Source organism: Acomys russatus, chromosome 4, assembly GCF_903995435.1.
Source record: "Acomys russatus chromosome 4, mAcoRus1.1, whole genome shotgun sequence".
NCBI classification, from domain to species: domain Eukaryota; kingdom Metazoa; phylum Chordata; class Mammalia; order Rodentia; family Muridae; genus Acomys; species Acomys russatus.
This window is the reverse complement of record NC_067140.1, coordinates 57,105,473-57,124,943: the sequence shown is the minus strand read 5'-3', so window position 1 is coordinate 57,124,943 and position 19,471 is coordinate 57,105,473. Positions and strand designations below refer to the sequence as shown.

The following is a 19,471-nucleotide window of genomic DNA, read 5'->3' as shown; positions in this document are numbered from 1 at the left end:
CAGGCCACGTGTAACTGCTTTTACTTGTATAGTACTCAGGCTTCCACAGAACTATGCATACAACCATATACAGATTTGGGGGGTGGTTATTTTTCTGGGGAGTTTATTTTTTCAAGAAGAGGTAATTGAGAATTTTAATGACATTAAATATAATTTTTATTCATGTTGGTCCAGAGAGGGTCTCACTGTGTAGCCTTGACTGTCCTGGACTCACTTTGTAGACCAGTCTGGCCTCAAACTCACAGCGATTCACCTGCCTCTGCCTCTCAGAGTGCTGGAATTACAGGCATGCACCACCATGCCTGGCTTAAAGAAAAAAATTTTTAATGAAAAAAAACACAATATGACTACCTCCCAGCACAAACAGCAAGGCTTGAATATCATTTTTGGGTGGGAAACACTGGACTTGGGATTCACAGATTTCCCTTCTAATTCCTCTCGATGCTTAGTTGTATTGTGATCACGAACACCTCTTTAGCAGACTTGCACTTCTGTGCCCTTGTTTCATTTGTGTTTTGTGCTTGAGAAGAGGAATGGTGCAGGGTTTGAGACAGGATTTCTCTGTGTAACAGCTTTGGGTGTCCTGGAGCTAACTCTAGACCAGGCTGGCCTTGAACTAAAAGATCGGTTTGCCTCTGCCTGTGAGGTGCTAAGATTAAAGGCCTGTGCCACCACTGCCTGGCTTAATAGCACTTTTGAAAGGCATATTATAGAAGATTTAAAGCTCATTATATTTAATCTATAGCCACTGTTTTCACATATTGCATGAGATCCATATTGCATCACATACTGCATAACTCTGGAATGTAGATATTATTCTTTTCCTAGAGGTAGAAAAAACAGTATCTTCATAGCAAATCTAAGAAAATCAGTGGCTTATCTGAGATCCTCTAGCCAAAGTGGGAGTGCTGGCATTTTATATATTGAAAAACAAAACCACCACCACCACCACCACCACCACCACCACAAAACTCCACCTTTTCCCTCATAAAACAACAATACCAGTGTCACTTAAAGATTTATTTTTTTATCTAGGCATATGCCTGTGTGAGTTTATGTGCGTCATGTGCCCAGGCTGTCTTTAAGTTCGAGGTCGTTCTGCCTCTTAATGGCTGGAGCTGCACGCTTGTGGTGTCAGATCTGGATTCCCTTCTAGCATCATCCTAAGTGATACAACATGTGCACGCCAGAAGGCTTTCCAGATGATTCTAAGTTGTCCATATAGGTGCTGGGAACTGACCTTGGATCTTCTGAAAGAACAGGGTTTGTTCTTAGATGTGAGCCATCACTCTAGCCCAGAGCAACAGGCCCAGTATCACTTAAATAGAAGACAAATTGAGGAAGTAATACTTAGTGATTTTGTTTTATTTTTTGGAGACAGACAGTGGATCACAGAGTGCTATCCAGCCTTGTCTCAAGCTTGTGGGTGCAAATAATTCCTTTGTCTTAGCCTCACAAGTACCTGTGCACTAGCAACCTCGGTGAGATTCTTTTTAAATTCCATAGCACTATACAATTTAAAATCCTGTCATATTTCAGTATTATAGTATTATTTCCCTACTGATAGGAAACTGCATGGTGCTGCCTTAGACTATGTCACAGTTTTTGTTTGCTTTACTATCTGAATATGTATCTTTTTTCTTAATAGAGAGAAAAATGAAAGGTATTATTGTGTCCTTTTCAATGATGAACACCATTCATATGATCATGTGATATACAGTCTACAAAGAGCTCTTGACTGTGAGCTTGCAGAGGCACAGTTGCATACCACTGCCATAGACAAAGAGGTTTGTGATCACCATGTGAATTATGTTGCTGTCCTACATTCATTTCTGGCATTTAGGTGTTAACTGCTTTTTAAGGGGTGGTTCATTATAGACTTCAGATGGGTAACTAACATCTTCTGGACATGATGTAACTGTGGCACTCTGGAACTCACAGCAGCTGTGGTTACCGAAACAGGACTAGATCTATCATTGCAGCATCATGGATAGGGGAGGGGAGTGTCAGGCCCCATTCCTCCCTGAGCACTAGTGGCACTTAATGGCTGCTGGGGAAAGGGTAATTATTTCCTTCAGTAATATTGACACTAATAAGTTGTTCATACTCCAGTAAGTAACTTTTTTTCCTTGATCATTTAATCAGCTATAATTAAATTAAGTGACTTATCATTATTAAAAAATACAAACATAGAGGATTTGTTTGGAAGAAGGATTTTAGCATGTCAGGGAGAGGGATGAGGGAAGATAATGGGGATTTAAATGACCCAAATTTATTATACGCATGAAATTGTCAAATACTTAAAAATTTTGTCTGGGCACAGGACCTGGCATTTTTCCTATGCTAGAAATATGTTCTTCCATTGAACTATATCCTTAGTCCTTGGAGGTGTTTGCTTTGAGACAGGGTGCTTGTAGCTCAGCTGGCCTTAAACTTGGTATGTAGCTGAGGGTGATCTTGAACTCCTGGTCCTTCTCCTTCCATTTCCTCAGTTCTGAGATTATGAGGACTGTGCCAGCCCCACTGGTCTAGCTCTCTCCCTGCAACCCCACCCTGCCTTTTGTTGTTTTGAGCCAGGGTCTCACTATGTAGCTCTGGCTGTCTTGGAATTCACTATGTAGATCAGGCTAGCCTCAAAATCATAGACATCTGCTTGCATCTGTCTCCTAAGTGCTGGGATTAAAGGACTGCAATATCCAGCTGGTTTAGCCCCTTTTGAGACACGGTCTCATGTGCCCAGGCTGCCTTTAAGTTTGAGATCGTCTTTCCTATTGGTTGCTGGAGTCGCATGCTTGTGGTGTCAGATCTGGAGTTTATTCTAGCGTCATCAGAATTGACAAGTCATCAAGTCTGTGGGTTGTATGCTACTTCCTGATTGTGATTTCCACCCCACTGCCTCATTCCCATTTTTCACCTATAATTAGGGTCGCCGGGCCGTCAAAGCAGGTGTTTATGCCGCTTGCCAGGAAGCAAAGGAGGATATAAAGGTAACTTTCTGAATTAGCCACAAAGAGAATTTCAAAAGGAAATGTAGATTTATTTCTAGGAGCCTAAGTAGAAATGCCAAGTGATCTTCTTGTTGCCATGAGTAGAGATTAGTCTGGCAACTTGGAACTTGAAGGCTGTGTAGCTCCTTTTATGAAATATAGGCTATTTAAACACAGTTTAGCTGCTTGTTTTCACTCTTCCTGTTATTTGTAGAGTCATTCAGAAAATGTCTCTCAGCACCCACTCCATGTGGAAGTGTTGCACTCCGTGGTTATGGCTCACCAGAAATTTGCTTTGCGCCTTGGCTCCTGGATGAACAAAATTATGAGCTATTCAAGTAAGCTTACACCTTTCATATGTTTTCTTTTTTTAATATGATTTCTAATTAACTACTGTGTTTATAAAAATGTTTAGATATCATTTAAATTTCTTATATTTTGGTCAAGTGTCCATTTACATTGGCTTTTTCAGGATTGCGTTTCAAGTATATAATACCACATGTTTTTGTTGTTGTTTGTTTGATTTGTTTTTTAGATTTTTTTGTTTGTTTTAGTGTTTTTAAGACAAGGTTTCTCTGTGTAGCCTTTGGCTGCCCTGAACTCACTTTGTAGACCAAACTGGCCTCAAACTCACATTGATCTGCTTGCCTCTGCTTCCTCGAACGCTTGGATTACAGGCGTGTGCCACAGCGTCCGGCTCACATGTTTGTTTGTAAATGCATAATATCAAATAACATCTTTTATTGGTTCTTGAGTCTTTGATGGTGTGATTATTCTTGGCATCAAACATAGCAAGGTTAATTTGAATCTTTTCACATATTACTATAAGAACACCCCCCACCCCACCCCCCGGTTTGGTTTTTCAAGACAGGGTTTCTCTGTGTAGCCTTGGCTGTCCTGGACTCACTTTGTAGACCAGGCTAGCCTCGAACTCCCAGAGATCCACCTGTTCCTGCCTCCCAGAGTGCTGGGATTATAGGCGTGCATCAACATGCCTGGCTACTATAAAAGCACTTTTAGGAGAAATATCATATGAAGAAAAATCATTTGACTTCCTTTATTTGTAGGTGACTTTAGACAGATCTTTTGTCAGGCCTGCCTTATAGAAGAACCTGGCTCTGAAAATCCCTGTCTTATAAGCAGACTAATGCTTTGGGATGCAAAACTTTATAAAGGTAGGTAGACTTCCACTTATGCTATCTGCAGAGGTCAAAGGAAAATTATGGTTTCATCATCTTGTATGAAATCAGTTATTGAACATGATCTTGATTTGTGTTATATGTGAAGGCAAGGCTAAACAATTTAATTTTTCTCGGTTAACAGCCAGGAAAGCTGTCTTTTAACAGTAGTGTCTTTCATTTAGCCAGAGCCTGTTGAAAAGTGTTTAATCAGATTCATGGAACAATGCTTTTATTAAAGTGATGTTTTCACTACTATAAAAAAAACTAAATCAGAAAGAATAAAAGATGAGAGAGTATCTGAAAGGTGTGGAACAGGAAAGGCCAGAATTAGAGTGGTCCTGAGTAAAATAGTAAAAAACGTGAAACAGGGCCTGGAAAAGTGGCTTAGAGGAGAGAGCTCTGCTCTTGCAGGGAACCCAAGTGCTGTTCCCAGGACCAAACTTGGTGGCCCACAGCAGCCTGTAGCTCCTGCTTCAGGAGATATGACCTCCTTTTCTCTTCTCTGTGAACATCTGCACTCTGCACATACACACTGCCACACACACACCTGCACATAATTAAAAATAAAATGAATCTTAAAAAGGTTTGGAGAGGATAAGAGGTAAGATGAAGTGATGGGAGAGGTGCAGAAAATAGAAGAATTGGCAGTGTTTGTGTGTTTAATTCATGATATTAGCTGTACCACATCTTTGAAGTTGTTAGCGTGGTAATTAAAAAACAGAACAAAACACTTTTGCTATTTCTAATGCCTGGAGCAATTTGTCTCTGTCTTGGTGATGCCCTCATTCTCTGTTTCCTAATGATCTACAGGTGCCCGTAAGATCCTTCATGAATTGATCTTTAGTAGTTTTTTTATGGAGATGGAATACAAAAAACTCTTTGCTATGGAATTTGTGAAGGTAATTGCTATTTATAAGTATGATTTTTACAAATGAAGTTACAGAAGGAAAGGGATACATATAAAGCTCATTTTAAATTATGTTATTGATTTCTTCATTAAAAATACTATTTTATACAATATAAGTGCTTTCACAAATGGTAGTTGATAGAATGGAGACAACAATTTTAGAGAGAAAATAGTTGGAAAATAACCTGTTTTGCAAGACCAAGCAAAGTCAGATTATTACATTCATACAGACATTAATTTTTCTTCTTTGTCTTTCTCCCCCCACACATCCTTTTGGATAACTTATTTGCCTGCTAGTAAAATTTCTGCAAGAATATAAGTGTCTACTTGAGGGTAATAGCAGAAAAGAGAAACAGATATACATGTGGCAGGGGCAGGAAGTAGGAGACCAGTATTTATTATGTATACAGTGTTATATCTGCATGTACAACTGCAGGCCAGAAGAGGGCACTAGATCTCATTATAGGTGGTTGTGAGCTACCATGTGGTTGCTGGGAATTGAACTCAGGACCTTCGGAAGAGCAGTCAGTACTCTTAACTTCTAAGCCATCAGAGACCAGTATATTTAACTGAGATTGAAACACGCAAAGGCAGGGGGCTGGAGAGATGGTTCAGAAGTTAAGAGCACTGTCTGTTCTTCCAAAGGTCCTGAGTTTAATTCTCAGCAACCATGGTGATCAGGTGCCCCCTTCTGGCCTGTGCATACGTGCTGTATAAATAATAAATATACATGTCATATATATATAAGCTCTTTTATGTTGCTTTATTGATTTGTTGCATGTGCCCTACGTTACTGTGTCTTTTTGCTTATTGCTCAAGTAAAATTGCAAGGTTATGTAGAACAGGGACCTTGAGACTTTCATTTTGCCTTATTCAAAGATATATAACTTACTGACTCCTTTTGATTTTGGTTTTTTGAGACAGGGTTTCTCTGTGTAGCCTTGGCTGTCCTGCACTTGCTTTGTAGACCAGGCTAGCCTCAAACTCACAGAGATCCGCCTGCCTCTGCTTTACAAGTAAGCATGCACCACCACACCCAGCTTTCTTTTGATTTGTTCTGAGGATTTATTTACTTTCATTTTGTGTATATGAATATTTCATCCCCTTGCACGTTTGTGTACCATGTTTGTGCCTGAAGTCAGAAGTGGGTGTCAAATCTTACGGAACTAGAGTTACAGGTAGTTTTGAGCCACCTTGTGGGCTCTGGAAATGGAACCTGAGTCCTCCGAAAAAGCAGGCAGTGCTCTTAACCATTGGGCCATCTCTCTGCTCTCCTTACCCTTCTGAGACAAGGTCTTACTATGTCATCCCAGTTAGCCTTGAACACACAGTGATCTGCTTACCTCTGCTTTCTAATCACTGAGATTAAAGGTGTGCACCTCTAAGCCTGGTAACTCCTTCTAGTTTTAATTTTCAGACAGCTCTAAGAGGTGTAGGGCAGAGTACATAGAATCAAAGCTGGAGTTGGAAGCAAAGAGGGAAATAACAGTTGTTATAGATGAAGGACAGCATAGGATTAGATGCCTTCTTTGGGGCTCATAAGCAGATTGTTAAAAACTAACATATAGGGGCCAGAGAGATGGCTTAAAAGCATTTGTTCTTCCAGAGGACCTGGGTTTAATTCCCAGCACCCACATGGTGGCACACTCCAGTTCCAGGGGGACCTGGTGTTCTCCTTGACCTTCAGTGGCACTCCACTCTGACAGGGTGCACAGACACAAACAGGCAAAACATCCATACACATAAAATAATATCAAGTATTAAAAAATGTATGTCTTGTCCTTTGAAGATGATGATAGCTGAAGATGTAAATACTTTCTAAAACATTATAGACATAATTTAGAATGAATATGTGATCTGAAATGAAAACGACATTTTATCCTATTACCAAAAAAAGCTAATCTTATTTAGATGAAATATAGTTTTTATACAGTGTAATCATCTCTTAAACCCTAGGATTCTGTAGAGAAAGATTAAATAGGTAAATTGTTTACAACTTTGTTTTTGTACAAAAGATTCTTAATGCTTGGTATTGAGTTTGATCCAATACAGCAGGGCTGGTTTTCAGCTGGTGTGAACCACTATGGACAAAAAATTACTAAGCTCACTCTGCTTAAGGGTGGATTGAGTATGACTGATTGGTTCCCTGGTTCAGATAAGTTGCTAAGTACTTTGAATATATCCAACTCTGTAGTGTTAGAGTAGAAACTCTTTAAAGTTAATAGTTTGTCTAACTCTACTAGATCAAGTAGTTGAATTCATATTTTAGTCTTCTGTTTTTTGCTTTCTATAATATCTTTTGTCAGCTGTGACAATGATACACAGAGTTATATTAACTGTCATCTTACGAATGGTGTTCTTCTTGAGGCAGTTATTAAAACTTAGGATTTAAAGGTTTCAGCAGTGATATGCAATGGATTCTGCACTTGCATCTTTCAGTATTATAAGCAACTACAGAAAGAATATATCAGCGACGACCATGATAGGAGCATCTCGATAACTGCACTGTCTGTCCAGATGTTTACTGTCCCGACCCTGGTACGTATGAGATTTTCTGAGTAGAACTTGTTCTGCCTTTTAAGACCTTACAGTCAATGTGGAATCAAATCAAAACCATTTGATACTCACAAAGTTGGGCTACTTTCATTTGGAAATTTTAATAATACTTCAGTGGTATCTCCGTGGGTAGTAGTAACTCAGGTGGTACCCAGGGACAGCATAACTGGGAACTACCCTTGTCCGCATGGTCCACTCTTTGCAAGTCATGTCTGAAGCTCACTCTCTGGAGTGTTGTCTTTTCAATACCAAAAGCTTGCATTTTAAAATTTTGCCTTTTATTCTTTAGTTATTGTTTTTGGTAGATAAACACATTAAGATAAAAACTGAGAAAGGGAGAATGTGCCTGACAGACCTTTCTGTGAGATGGTGCTGCATTGGCCTGGGAGGAAAAAGGACCCTGCTTCCTTTTTATGCTATGTATTTTTCTGTTTCTTCTTGAAAGTCTGGTTAACTTTTCCTAGTTCCCCATTTCAAAGGGCCAATGAAAAGGATAGAGAAGAGAGTTGAATTGGGGTAAGGGAGAAACCCCGGAATAGATAGCAGTGTTATAGAAGAGAGTTGAATTGGGGTAAGGGAGAGGCCCCGGAATAGATAGCAGTGTTAGAGAAGCTGTGAGAGGTGTCTTTGTTCTTCATTGGTCATGGTATGTCACAGATGAAAAGCCTTGCCTTAGATAGGTTTGGCATATCCATACAGGTGTTTTCTAGTCACTGAGGAAACTAACTAGGGGTACAGCTCAATGGTATAACACTTGTCTAGCATATACAAGGCTTGGGGTTTGATCTCTAGAGCTGAAAATAAAAACCAAACCCTAGAAATTAACTTCTGAAGTAGTTGCTATTCTTTAAAAGCTAGGGATTGGTCTTAATGGTCAATAAACATTTATTCAGCTGAGCATGGTAGCACACGCCTTTAGTTCTAGCACTCAGGATGCAGAGACAGGCAGATCACAGTGGGTTCAAGGTCAGCTTGCCCTACATAGTGAGCTTCAGGCCAGCCAAGGCTAAATATAAACAGTGAGACTCTGTCTATAAACAAACAAACAAACAAATAAATAGACATAAAAATACATATGCATTGTTAAAAACTATTTCTAGCCAGGCATGGTGGTACACACCTTTAATCCCAGCGCTTAGGAGGAAGGCAGAGGCAGAAGGATCTCTGTGAGTTCGAAGCCAGCCTGGCCTATGTAGCAACTTTCAGGATATTCAGGTCTAAAATAGAGAGACCTGGGCCTAGAGAGAGGGCTCAGAGCTTAAGAGCATGACTGTTCTTCCAGAGGCCCTGGCTTGAATTCTCGTCAGCCTTATGACCGCTCACAACTGTTGGTTACTCCAGTTTCAGGGGAGCAAACACCATCATACAGACATATATACTCAGACAAAACATCAATGAGCATAAAAAATATGTAAATGAATAAGGAGTCATTTTAAAATAAAATAAAATAGAGAGAACCTGTCTCCAAAACAAAGAAGCAAACATCTATTTGTAGGGTTGCTTTTTTAACCTGAGGCAGGAAAAATTTTAAGTTTGAAGCAGGCTAGATGCACAGAGAGATGCTATTTCAAAAACAAAATGAAATGCTGGTCAACCAATGAATGAATAAACTAAGTCCTTAGGATGGTAAGTTAATGCTGACAATATTCTTGAAATATTCTACAGGCTCGACATCTTATTGAAGAGCAGAATGTCATTTCTGTCATTACTGAAACTCTGCTAGAAGTTTTACCTGAATACTTGGACAGGAACAATAAATTCAACTTCCAGGGCTATAGCCAGGACAAACTGGGAAGAGTCTATGCAGTAATATGTGACCTAAAGTAAGTGGTTGGAGTTAAACAGTGAGGGCACCTGTTAAACAGTGCTTCCCTGCTCTGTCGTGTCAGTAAACATTTGATCCCCTTGTTATCTAGGACTATCTTCACTAGGACAGCAAGCAGAAAGAGTCGTGACTGCTACATGCCACATCTGTGGAGCCATCCAACACCTTGATAGCAGTAAAAAGATGATTGATTGTGTACTGACCTTGTATAGTTTTTGTTTTTATTTCAGAACACTGTAGTGTAACAACTGTTTACTGAACATTTGTATAGGTGTTAAATTGCCTGTGATGTATGTAGGTTATTTGCAAATATTTTATAATTTTGTATATCAAGGGAAGGAGGTCCTGAAATTAGTCTCCCTTGAGTAACATGAGACTTCTATTAACATCTTCAGTAAAGTCTTCCCAAGTTTAAAACCAATAGAGTAAAGAAGATACTGAGGACAGGCCTGTCACCTGTCCCTGGAGCCATCAAGTGACTCTCCATTGTGATTTCCACACTTTCTATTTACCTGTCACTCATACACTTCATGTTCTGTCCACCAATATACTCTCAGTTCCGATAATCTGTTTACTTTTCTTCTGGCTTTTTTGATAAATACCAGCCTATTAATACTTATCAGAGTTCCCTTAATTAAAATTTTCTCCCTAAAGAGGACTAAAATTTTCTTTTTAAACTAAAATTGGGAGGCTAGCGAGATGATTCTGTGTTTAAGGGCACAAACTACTCTTGCAGAGGACCTGGGTTCAGTTCCTAGTACCCATATCAGGTGACTCAAAACCACCTATAACTCCAGTCCAGGGGATCTTACTACCTATTCTGGTCTTTGCAGGAAATTTCAGACTCTTGTGCATACATGCACACTCATCTCCATACATATAATTGAAAAATAATTTTTAAAAGTCTTAAACTAAAATTAGAATTGCATGATAGAACAGTTCAGATCATTAAAATAAATTTCTGTTTACTTTAGAAATTGTGAATGTTATAAGAATTCTGGTAGATCAACTACTTAGTAAATTATGGACTTCAAAAGACTTCTTTCAGGGCTGGGTGTTGTGGCACACGCCTTTAATCCCAGCACTTGGGAGGCAGAGGCAGGCAGATCAATGTGAGTTCGAAGCCAGCCTGGTCTACAAAGCTAGTTCAGGACAGCCAAGGCTACACAGAGAAACCCTGTCTCAAAAAACAAACAAACAAAACAACAACAACAACAAAAACCCCAAAACTTCTTTCGGTATATATTAGAATAAAATATGTAGTTTGCTGTTTTTAAAAAAAGCTCTAAGTTGTAGGCTGGAGAGATGGCTCAGCAGTTAAGAGCACTGTCTGCTCTTCCAGAGGTCCTGAGTTTAATTCCTGACAACAACACAGTGACTTACAGCTATGTATACTGGGATCTGATGCCCTCTTCTGGCATGCAAGGGTACATGCACATAGAACACTTAGATTAAATAACTGAATAAATGAATAAATAAATAAGCAAGCAAGCTCTAAGTTGGGGCTGGAGCGATGGGTCAGCAGTGAAGGGCATTTATTTCTCTTGCAGAGAACCCAAATTTGGTTCCCAGCACCCGCCTTTGTGCAGCCTGTAACTCCACCTCAGGGAATCTGAAGCCTATGGCCTATACACACACACACACACACACACACACACACACACTTTCTTTTGAAGTTCCAAGTCATACATGGTTGGGAAAAAGTTTTACCTACTTCTAATGATTGTGCATAATAAACAAATGGGCTTCTAGTCCAACTTAAAAATAATTTAGTCTGTTGAAAAAACAGGGTAGAGCCATGCACTGTGGCACATGCCTGTAATCCCAGCACTCGAGGAGGCAGAGGCAGGCGGATCACTGTGAGTTTGAGGCCAGCCTGGTCTACAAAGTGAGGCCAGAGCAGCCTAGGCTGCACAGAGAAACCCTGTCTCGAAAAAAACCAAAACCCCAAAACCAACCAATCAACCAAAATAAAATAAGGTTACGGATTTAGCTCAGCAGTTAAATTTTTGCCTAGAATACCCACAGCCGTGGGTTTGATCCCCAGCCCCGGGGGAGAAAATTGACAGATTTCTGGAAACTGCAGTGGCTTCTTGATTTACCGAGAGAAATCCTTCAATTCCCAAAATCTTATATTTCAAAATGTCATTGTGGTCTATATATGTTTTCTTTAGTGTTTAGTATATTGTTAAATTGAGTAAATCACTCTAGTGTAAGTATTGGTGGTGGATAAAGCCAGTAGTTATCAGCATGTAGCCATTGCCATTCTGATTTGTTCCTTAGCAAAATGGTGTGTTCGTCATATTATTCAGAATACAACTCCCTAATGGCTGTACTTAAAGTGTCTTTGTTAATTCATTAATAAGTCACGCTCTACTTTACAGGGTAAAATATAGTCACTGTGCCATGTTCTCATAATTGAGTTATTTTAGAGAAAACTAACAGGTTAAGTTACTTGCTCAACAGGTGCAATTCACTCTCAAAAGGGTCCTTTGAAATTTATTAGTAGCTCGCATGTGGGAAAAAAACTTTGCTTATATTAACTTCATTTTACTAGTGCAACATTCTTATAAAGTAGGTGGTGTAGTCTTGGCTTGTAGGGTACAATTATTTGCTGAGGTCACAAAGCTGCTAAGTGGCGGAAGTGGAATTTGAGTGCGACTTTTATTTATCTGTACTGCTCATATTCCTTTTATGACATTATGTATCCTCACAGAGTACATAGAAAACAAAAATGAAACCTGTTCTGAAACCTTACCAGACCTATTTGAAATATTCTCTTTTAGGAAATAGTCCTGTTTTCTGCTTCTTACTCTATCAATTCTGCGGTTAGGCAGCTGTATGTGTTAGTTTTCCATGAAAGCTGCTTTTAAATCAGTAATTGCTTCAAATGCTTCAGTATCCATAACTTTTCTAGAATTTGTAGTTTCTACAGTCCAGCCACACACTCTCCTTAGCTGACTATACCTAAATATAAAATCAATCCTTGGCACAGTTGGATACCCTGTTCACACTGCCTAAGGAAATTTTAGTTTTCCTCCACGTACTGAATTCCAGCTTTGAGCAGCCTTTGGAGCTTTTGCCCCTTTCTGGCTTCCTTGTTTGGTTCTAGCTCCTCTGGTCCATTTAGAAAACAAAACAAAAAACAATTCAATTCTTATTTGACATGAAGAAATAGACTGCTATCATAACTGCCACGTCTTTTCTGAATCAATGTTTCTCTCTGCTGAACCTGTTCCTGTTGAGTGAGAATTATTTGTATGTCAGTAAGGGACACAGGACCTCACTGAAGTCTGCCCAGTAAGCCTTGGTTCTTGAACTATCCCTTGGTTCTAAATAACCAATCTCAGTTTGGTTTTGTCGTTTAGATATCTGATGAGGTATTTGGTTTCCTAATTTCTAACTTAATATAGAAATGGAAAGTAGAAAAGAGATTTATTTGAACTTTGATTCTGTTAAGGAAATTTCCTTTTATTATTTCAACCAGTTTCTGTGTCCCATTTCTGAAGAGTACAGCGGGCCCTCAAAACAGATCACCCCTTCATTCCTTCTACGTGTTGCTTATGCTCCCTGTTTACTGTAGATCTCTTTCTCTCTTTCCCACTTCCTTTCCTGCCACTTGCATTTTTTTTTTTTTGTTTTGTTTTGTTTTGTTTTTTGTTTTTCAAGACAGCATTTCTCTGTGTAGTCTTGGCTCTCCTGGACTCACTTTGTAGACCAGGCTGGCCTCAAACTTACAGAGATCCGCCTGCCCCTGCCTCCCAAGTGCTGGCATTAAAGGTGTGTGCCACCACGCCTGGCTTGCATCTTATTAGGTCAGAGCTCAGAAGTGAGCCATGGCAAGCTAGCAATGTCAATTCTCTTCTGTCCTGTGTCTGTGCATTTCAGATTATCCAAGGAGCTGCTGAAATAAAGATTCCTACTCAGTATATCTGCTTAGAGTACAAGAGCCTATTTCTACAGGTGCTGTTTTGTGGGCCACATTTTCAGTTGCAGTGCTCATGACACAACGAACCCTCGATGTCACTTTTTAAAAAAAAAGATTTATTTATTTTATTATTATGTGTAGTGTTTTGCCTGCATGTACACCTGCAGTCCAGAAGAGGGTATCAGATCACATTACAGATGGCTATGAACCACCATGTGGTTGTTGGAAATCAAACCCAGGACCTTTGGAATAGCAGGCGGTGCTCTTAACCACTGAGCCATCTCACCAGCCCCTTGATGTCACTTTCTTATATCTTTAATTTTTTTGTCTTTAAGAAATAATAACTAGCATATTTCTTTATTCGATATGCCCCTGCTGATTATATTTTTATTACATTTATTTGTTTTTTATTTATTTACTTTTGGTGTGTGTGTGTGTGTATGCGTGTCAGGGGACAGCTTATGAGAGTTGGTTCTTTCCTTCCACCGTGTTGGTCTTCAGCATTGAACTCAGGTCATCTGGTTTAGTGGCAACTACCTTTACCTGCTGAGCCATCTTGAAGGCTCATCACCATCATCATCACCACCACCACCATCATCATCATCATCATCATCATCATCATCATCATCATTATCATCATTATTGAGACAAACTCTCTCTATGTAGTCCTGGCTGTCCTGGAGCTTGCTATGTAGACCAGGCTGGCCTTGAACTCACAGAGGTCCCCTTCCTTCTTCCTCATAAATGCTGGGACTAAAGGTGTTCACTACTAGGCCTGGCTCATAGTTATATTTTTATTTTGTAATGTATAGTTACCACATTGGTGGTTATCTAAAAAATAGGAGAAATTAAACTATAATTTCCAGTTTTTACAATTCTGTTTTTTCTATATTTACTGTATAGTCTTTTATGTTCTATATTGTTTGCTTTTGTACACTTTTTGTTTGTTTGTGTGTGGCTAATACTGGATTATAGTGTTCGCTGTATTTTCCAAGTATTCTTTGAACTTCAAAGATGGAGTATGTCTTATTCATATTTATGTTCTCAGCCCCTCAGCAGTGCATTTTGATGCACTGAGTGTAAATAATTTTTAATAGTTTTTTTTATCATGCCTGAGAACTTATTCCATGATAAACCAATTATTCCACTGAAACAAATTATTAACTTTTCAGCTAAAAGGAAATACTGATTTGGTGAATTGTAGGTTAGCACGAGCCTGTTTATCTCTCCAAATTTATACATCCTACTGTGTAAGGCATGCCAACTGGGGGTTCACATCCTACTGTTTAAGGCATGCTAACTGGGGGTTCACATCCTACTGTGTAAGGCATGCTAACTGGGGGTTCACATCCTACTGTGTAAGGCATGCTAACTGGGGGTTCACATCCTTCCTTCCGGTTCTGGGTTCTGAAAACATGGAGGTAGGAAGTCTGTTTGAAATTACCTGTGTTTTGACTTGGCTTTTGGGTGATGGTTATGAAAAGCCTGAGGAGGTCTTGTATTGTGTCTGTATGCAGCTGTCTGTGACAGCCCTGTCCTGAAGCAGAGCTTAGAATGCCAGGCTTAGCTTTGATGGCTGTTTTGTAGTGATTTCCTTATTTTGTTAATTTTATATAAATAAACCCAAATAAATAACTCTAGTTCTGCCCAGAGGTACTAATTACTATAAGAAACTAGAATTCACCGGGTGTGGTGGCACATACCTTTAATCCCAGTACTTGGGAGGCAGAGGCAGGCGGATCCCTGTGAGTTCGAGGCCAGCCTGGTCTACAAAGTGAGTCTAGCACAGCCAAGGCTACACAGAGAGACCCTGTCTCGAAAAAACAAAAACAAAACAAAACAATAAGCCCTAGAATTCACAATTTTGATGAGTCAACATTGTCTGTAACCCTGAGAACCTTAAGATCACCTCAGAATAAAGAAGTGAACTATTTATTTTTCTATTGAAATGACAGGTACATCTTGATTAGCAAGCCTATAATATGGACAGAAAGATTAAGAGCACAGTTCCTGGAAGGTTTCCGGTCTTTTCTGAAGATTCTTAGCTGTATGCAGGTATGATAATTATTTGGTGTATGAATAAAATAAAATTAGTTTTTAAAAAGTCCACATCCTTTTCCTCCTCATTTTATTTTTGAGATTTATTTTTATTTTATTTGTACGGGTGTCTTCACTGGCTATGTATCTGTGCACATGTGCATGCCTGGTGTTGTGTACACCAGAAGAGAGTGTTGAATCTCCTGGAACTGGAATTTCAGGTTGTTGTGAGCCACCATGTGGGTGCTGATAATCAAACTCAGGCCCTCTAGAAGAGCCGTCTGTTCTTGTAACTGTTGAGTTGTCTCTCAGCCCTTTTCTTCTTCTTCTTCTTCTTCTTCTTCTTCTTCTTCTTCTTCTTCTTCTTCTTCTTCTTCTTCTTCTTCTTCTTCTTCTTCTTCGCCTCCTCCTCTTCCTCCTCCTCCTCCTCCTTCTTCTTCTTCAGAATAAAATTGTAGTTTTAAATAAAAGAAACTTTCTAGAATGTGGTAGAAATAAAATACAAAAACAACAACAACAACAAATACAAACACTAACTTGTCCTTGCTTTCATAGGTATGTGTGTGTGTGTGTGCGCACGCGCGTGCGTGCACTAGTCACTGCTGTTGCTGTTAATGCTTATTGAATGATTACCACATGATTACTATGTGGTAAAACTGTATAAAGTATCTTTAGCATATAGGTTTGTTTTGCTGTTATGATTCTCGTCTTTTGCATGAGGGAATGGTAACTTGTGACTGTTGGAATTTGCAGTCAGATACCCATGAACTGTGTATTCCCAAAAGCTAGTGTGCTAATTCATAGTTTAACAACCATGTTAGAATACTATGCATTTCTGTATATATATCCTGGTATTTTTATATTTTGCCATAGAGGAACAGCAACAAGAAAGGCCATGGACTGACTAGTCTTTTCTTGCAGGGAATGGAAGAAATCAGAAGACAGGTTGGGCAGCACATTGAAGTCGACCCTGACTGGGAGGCTGCCATTGCTATACAGATGCAGCTGAAGAACATTCTGCTCATGTTCCAAGAGTGGTGTGCCTGTGACGTAAGTTAGAGACTTGGTCGTAGGCTCGGCGCCTTTGTAAGTGCTCTAATAGGTATTAGTAGCGTAGTTTTGTGCTGTCGCTTTCTTGATGTAAAAATATGTCATGTGTCAGTCTTAGATACTTAAAATTATATTATTAAGTATAGGAAGAAAACTCATTGGTTTACATTTGATTAGAAAATGTACCTCAGAGTAGTTTTCTTATTTAGGAGAATTAGAAGATTTGAAAATATCTGCCTTGAGGGCTGGAGAAATGGTTCAGCTGTTAAGTGAATGCCTTTTCAGAAGTTCAGTTCCCAGCATTCACATAGTGGCTCAGAAGCATCTGTAACTGCAGTTCCAGGGGATCTGACGCCCTCTCTGGCCTCCACAGGCGAAGCACCCATACACATAAAATAATAACGTCATTTTTAAAAGTGTATCTTGGGATTACTGGAAAGACGGTTCAGTGACCAAGAGTACTTGGTGCTCTTGCATAGCACCCAAATTTGATTTCCAACACACATGCATTGGGCAGCTTACAACCACCTATGACTACATTTTCAGGGAAATCTGACACTTCTGGCCTTCTTGGGCACCTGTACATGTGTGAAAATACCACACACACACACACACACACACACACACACACAAAGCAACGATAAATCTGAAAAAAATAATATGTTTTAGGTGTGGTGGTGTACCCATGGAATTCTAGCACTTGGGATGCGAAGGCAAGAGGATTTCTTTGAATTTAAGACTAGCCTGGATTACGTAGAGTCAGGCCAGCCAGAGCTATATATCAAGACCTTTTCAAAACCTACCCACTTCAAATTTTTCATATGTACTTATTATATATTTTAAAAGTGATTTTTATTAGTATGAAAAATTTAAATACTTCAAGAATGGAGAGGAATGGATATTTATTTAATCAAGAAGTTTCTTAAATATTTTAAGCCACTTAAAAACTGATTTCAAAGTATGAAACAAATGTATTATTTAAGCCACAATTTCAGACCATAACCCTTTCTCTGTAAACATCCAATCCTGGGTACTGAGGTAGCTTAGTCAGTAAGGTGCTTGCCATGCAGTCATATGTACCTGAGACCTATTGAGCTCCCGCAACCACTTAAAATGACAGCCATTGTGCTGTGTGCTTGTAAGTTCGATACTGGGAGAAGGTATAGAGACTGAGATTCCCTGGGGCTCTCTGGCCAACTATCCTGGCTAACAGGTGAGCCCAAGTTCCAGTGAAAGACAAAGTGGATGTTGCTGAGGGATAGCAGCTTAGGTTACATTTCTCTCCATAGGCACACACACACATATGCAGCACACATGCACACACACAGAACCATACTCAAGATGCCCACCCCAACAAGAGAATATGGCTTTATTTACGTATTCATTCACTATGTGTGCCCATTTGTGTGTATGTAGAGGCTGGAGGTTGACATTGGTGCCTTCCTTCTTTACACCTATTGAGACATGGTCTCTCACTGAACCTAGGCCTTACCATTTTAGCTAGACTGCTGAGTAGCAAGCCTTCTGGGATGTAGTGTCTGGCACCACTACTGGGTTATAGGTAGTCGCCAGATGCAGCTTTTGTATTTGGTACTCCAAACTTAGGGCCTTAGCACAGCAAGCACTTTGCCCACTGAGTCATCTTTGTAGCTATTCTTTTATCTTTACTAAGAAATTTGACATTTTCTGAGTGTCCGTTCTATCATTTCCTCCAGTTTTTCTGTATAATCCACATATTCTTACCAGGTTTCTCTATGTTTTCTCTCAGTCTCTACCCTTTTGTTTCTTTTATCTAAAATCAATACCTTTACCAAGGTTCTTAGTTTCAACATACACTACTTTTCCTGGAATTTTCCTCCTTGGCTGTCTTCATTTCCCCACTCACTCACCTGCCTACGGGCACATATGAGTCCTGCCCTCTAGAAGCCCCTTTCAAAGACAGAAGGGTATTGGCTCAGGACCCCCAAGTCTAAGTTCTCAGCACAGAGGAGACTTATTTGCCCCAGAGAGACAGAGGGCAGGGAGTAAGAGATGAAGACAGGAGACAGAGGATGAGGGAGAAGTGGTAAAAGGGATATTTGTTGGGGCTGGGGGATGGGTGGGTGTGGCTGTGACAAGAAAGGTCTGCCTCTGGATAGAAAGAAGACAGAAGTGGCCCATAAATGGCAGATTATAAAGGTAAAAGGGGAAACTTTCATGTTAGAATGAGGTATTTAATTTTATTGGGCATGTTAATTAGGTGAGCCAAAGGGGCTTTTGATTGCTGGACTTCAATACTTTGATAGCTGGAGCTTGGTAATCAGCCTCAGGAGGTGGAAGTGGCCAAATAAAGGAATGGAGCTTGGTGGCTAGCTTTAGGAGTGTTTGGCTGTGAATCTCAGTGTGTTTTGATCCATTGCTAGGTGGAGCCTCTTAGAGGACAGCTATGCTAGGCTCCTGTCTGCAAGCATAGCGGACTGTTGTTAATAGTGTCATGGGTTAGCTCTCTCTGTTAGCATGGGCCTCAGCAATGGGGCTAGACATTGGTTGGGTGTTTCCTCCATCTCTGTTCTATCTTTATCTCTACACATCTTGTAGGCAGGGTAAATTTTGGGTTGAAGTTTTTGTGGGTGGGTTGGTGTTCCTTTCCTTGTCGTGGGTCTGAGATGCCCCTGCCTGAGGTTTCTCTTCTCTGTGAAGGCCCTCTGTTCTCCCCCTCTACCCTCCCCATGCTCTCCCCACATCTGATCCCTGCCCTCATTTCCCTCAGCACACTCCCTCTCCCATCCTGTTCCCTCTCTTCAACCTCTTCTGCTGTCTATTCTATTTTCCCTTCTGAATGAGATTCAAATATCCTCCTTTGGGCCCTCTTACTTACTTAGTAGCTTCTTTGGGTCTGTGAACAGAAGGCTTTTCTTAGTCTCCTTATTTCTTGACATTTATTTATTTATTGGTAACATTGCTTGAGTTAAACTCCGAGGTAATCTTGAATCTTTGTTTCCCCTGGGTTTTCATAAGCTT

The 19,471-nt window shown here is 39.9% G+C and overlaps 1 protein-coding gene across 1 annotated transcript in view; it reads left to right on the top strand.

The window, feature by feature from the left end:
- Positions 1 to 19,471, top strand: part of Ubr1 (ubiquitin protein ligase E3 component n-recognin 1) — a 113,208-nt gene that overhangs the window by 23,790 nt on the left and 69,947 nt on the right. The window contains exons 6-14 of the mRNA XM_051144470.1: positions 1,649 to 1,787; positions 2,925 to 2,987; positions 3,202 to 3,325; positions 4,055 to 4,162; positions 4,979 to 5,067; positions 7,515 to 7,613; positions 9,297 to 9,454; positions 15,340 to 15,439; positions 16,343 to 16,471. Of these exons, the coding sequence (XP_051000427.1) occupies positions 1,649 to 1,787; positions 2,925 to 2,987; positions 3,202 to 3,325; positions 4,055 to 4,162; positions 4,979 to 5,067; positions 7,515 to 7,613; positions 9,297 to 9,454; positions 15,340 to 15,439; positions 16,343 to 16,471 (1,009 nt within the window). The remainder of the gene's footprint in view (positions 1 to 1,648; positions 1,788 to 2,924; positions 2,988 to 3,201; positions 3,326 to 4,054; positions 4,163 to 4,978; positions 5,068 to 7,514; positions 7,614 to 9,296; positions 9,455 to 15,339; positions 15,440 to 16,342; positions 16,472 to 19,471) is intronic.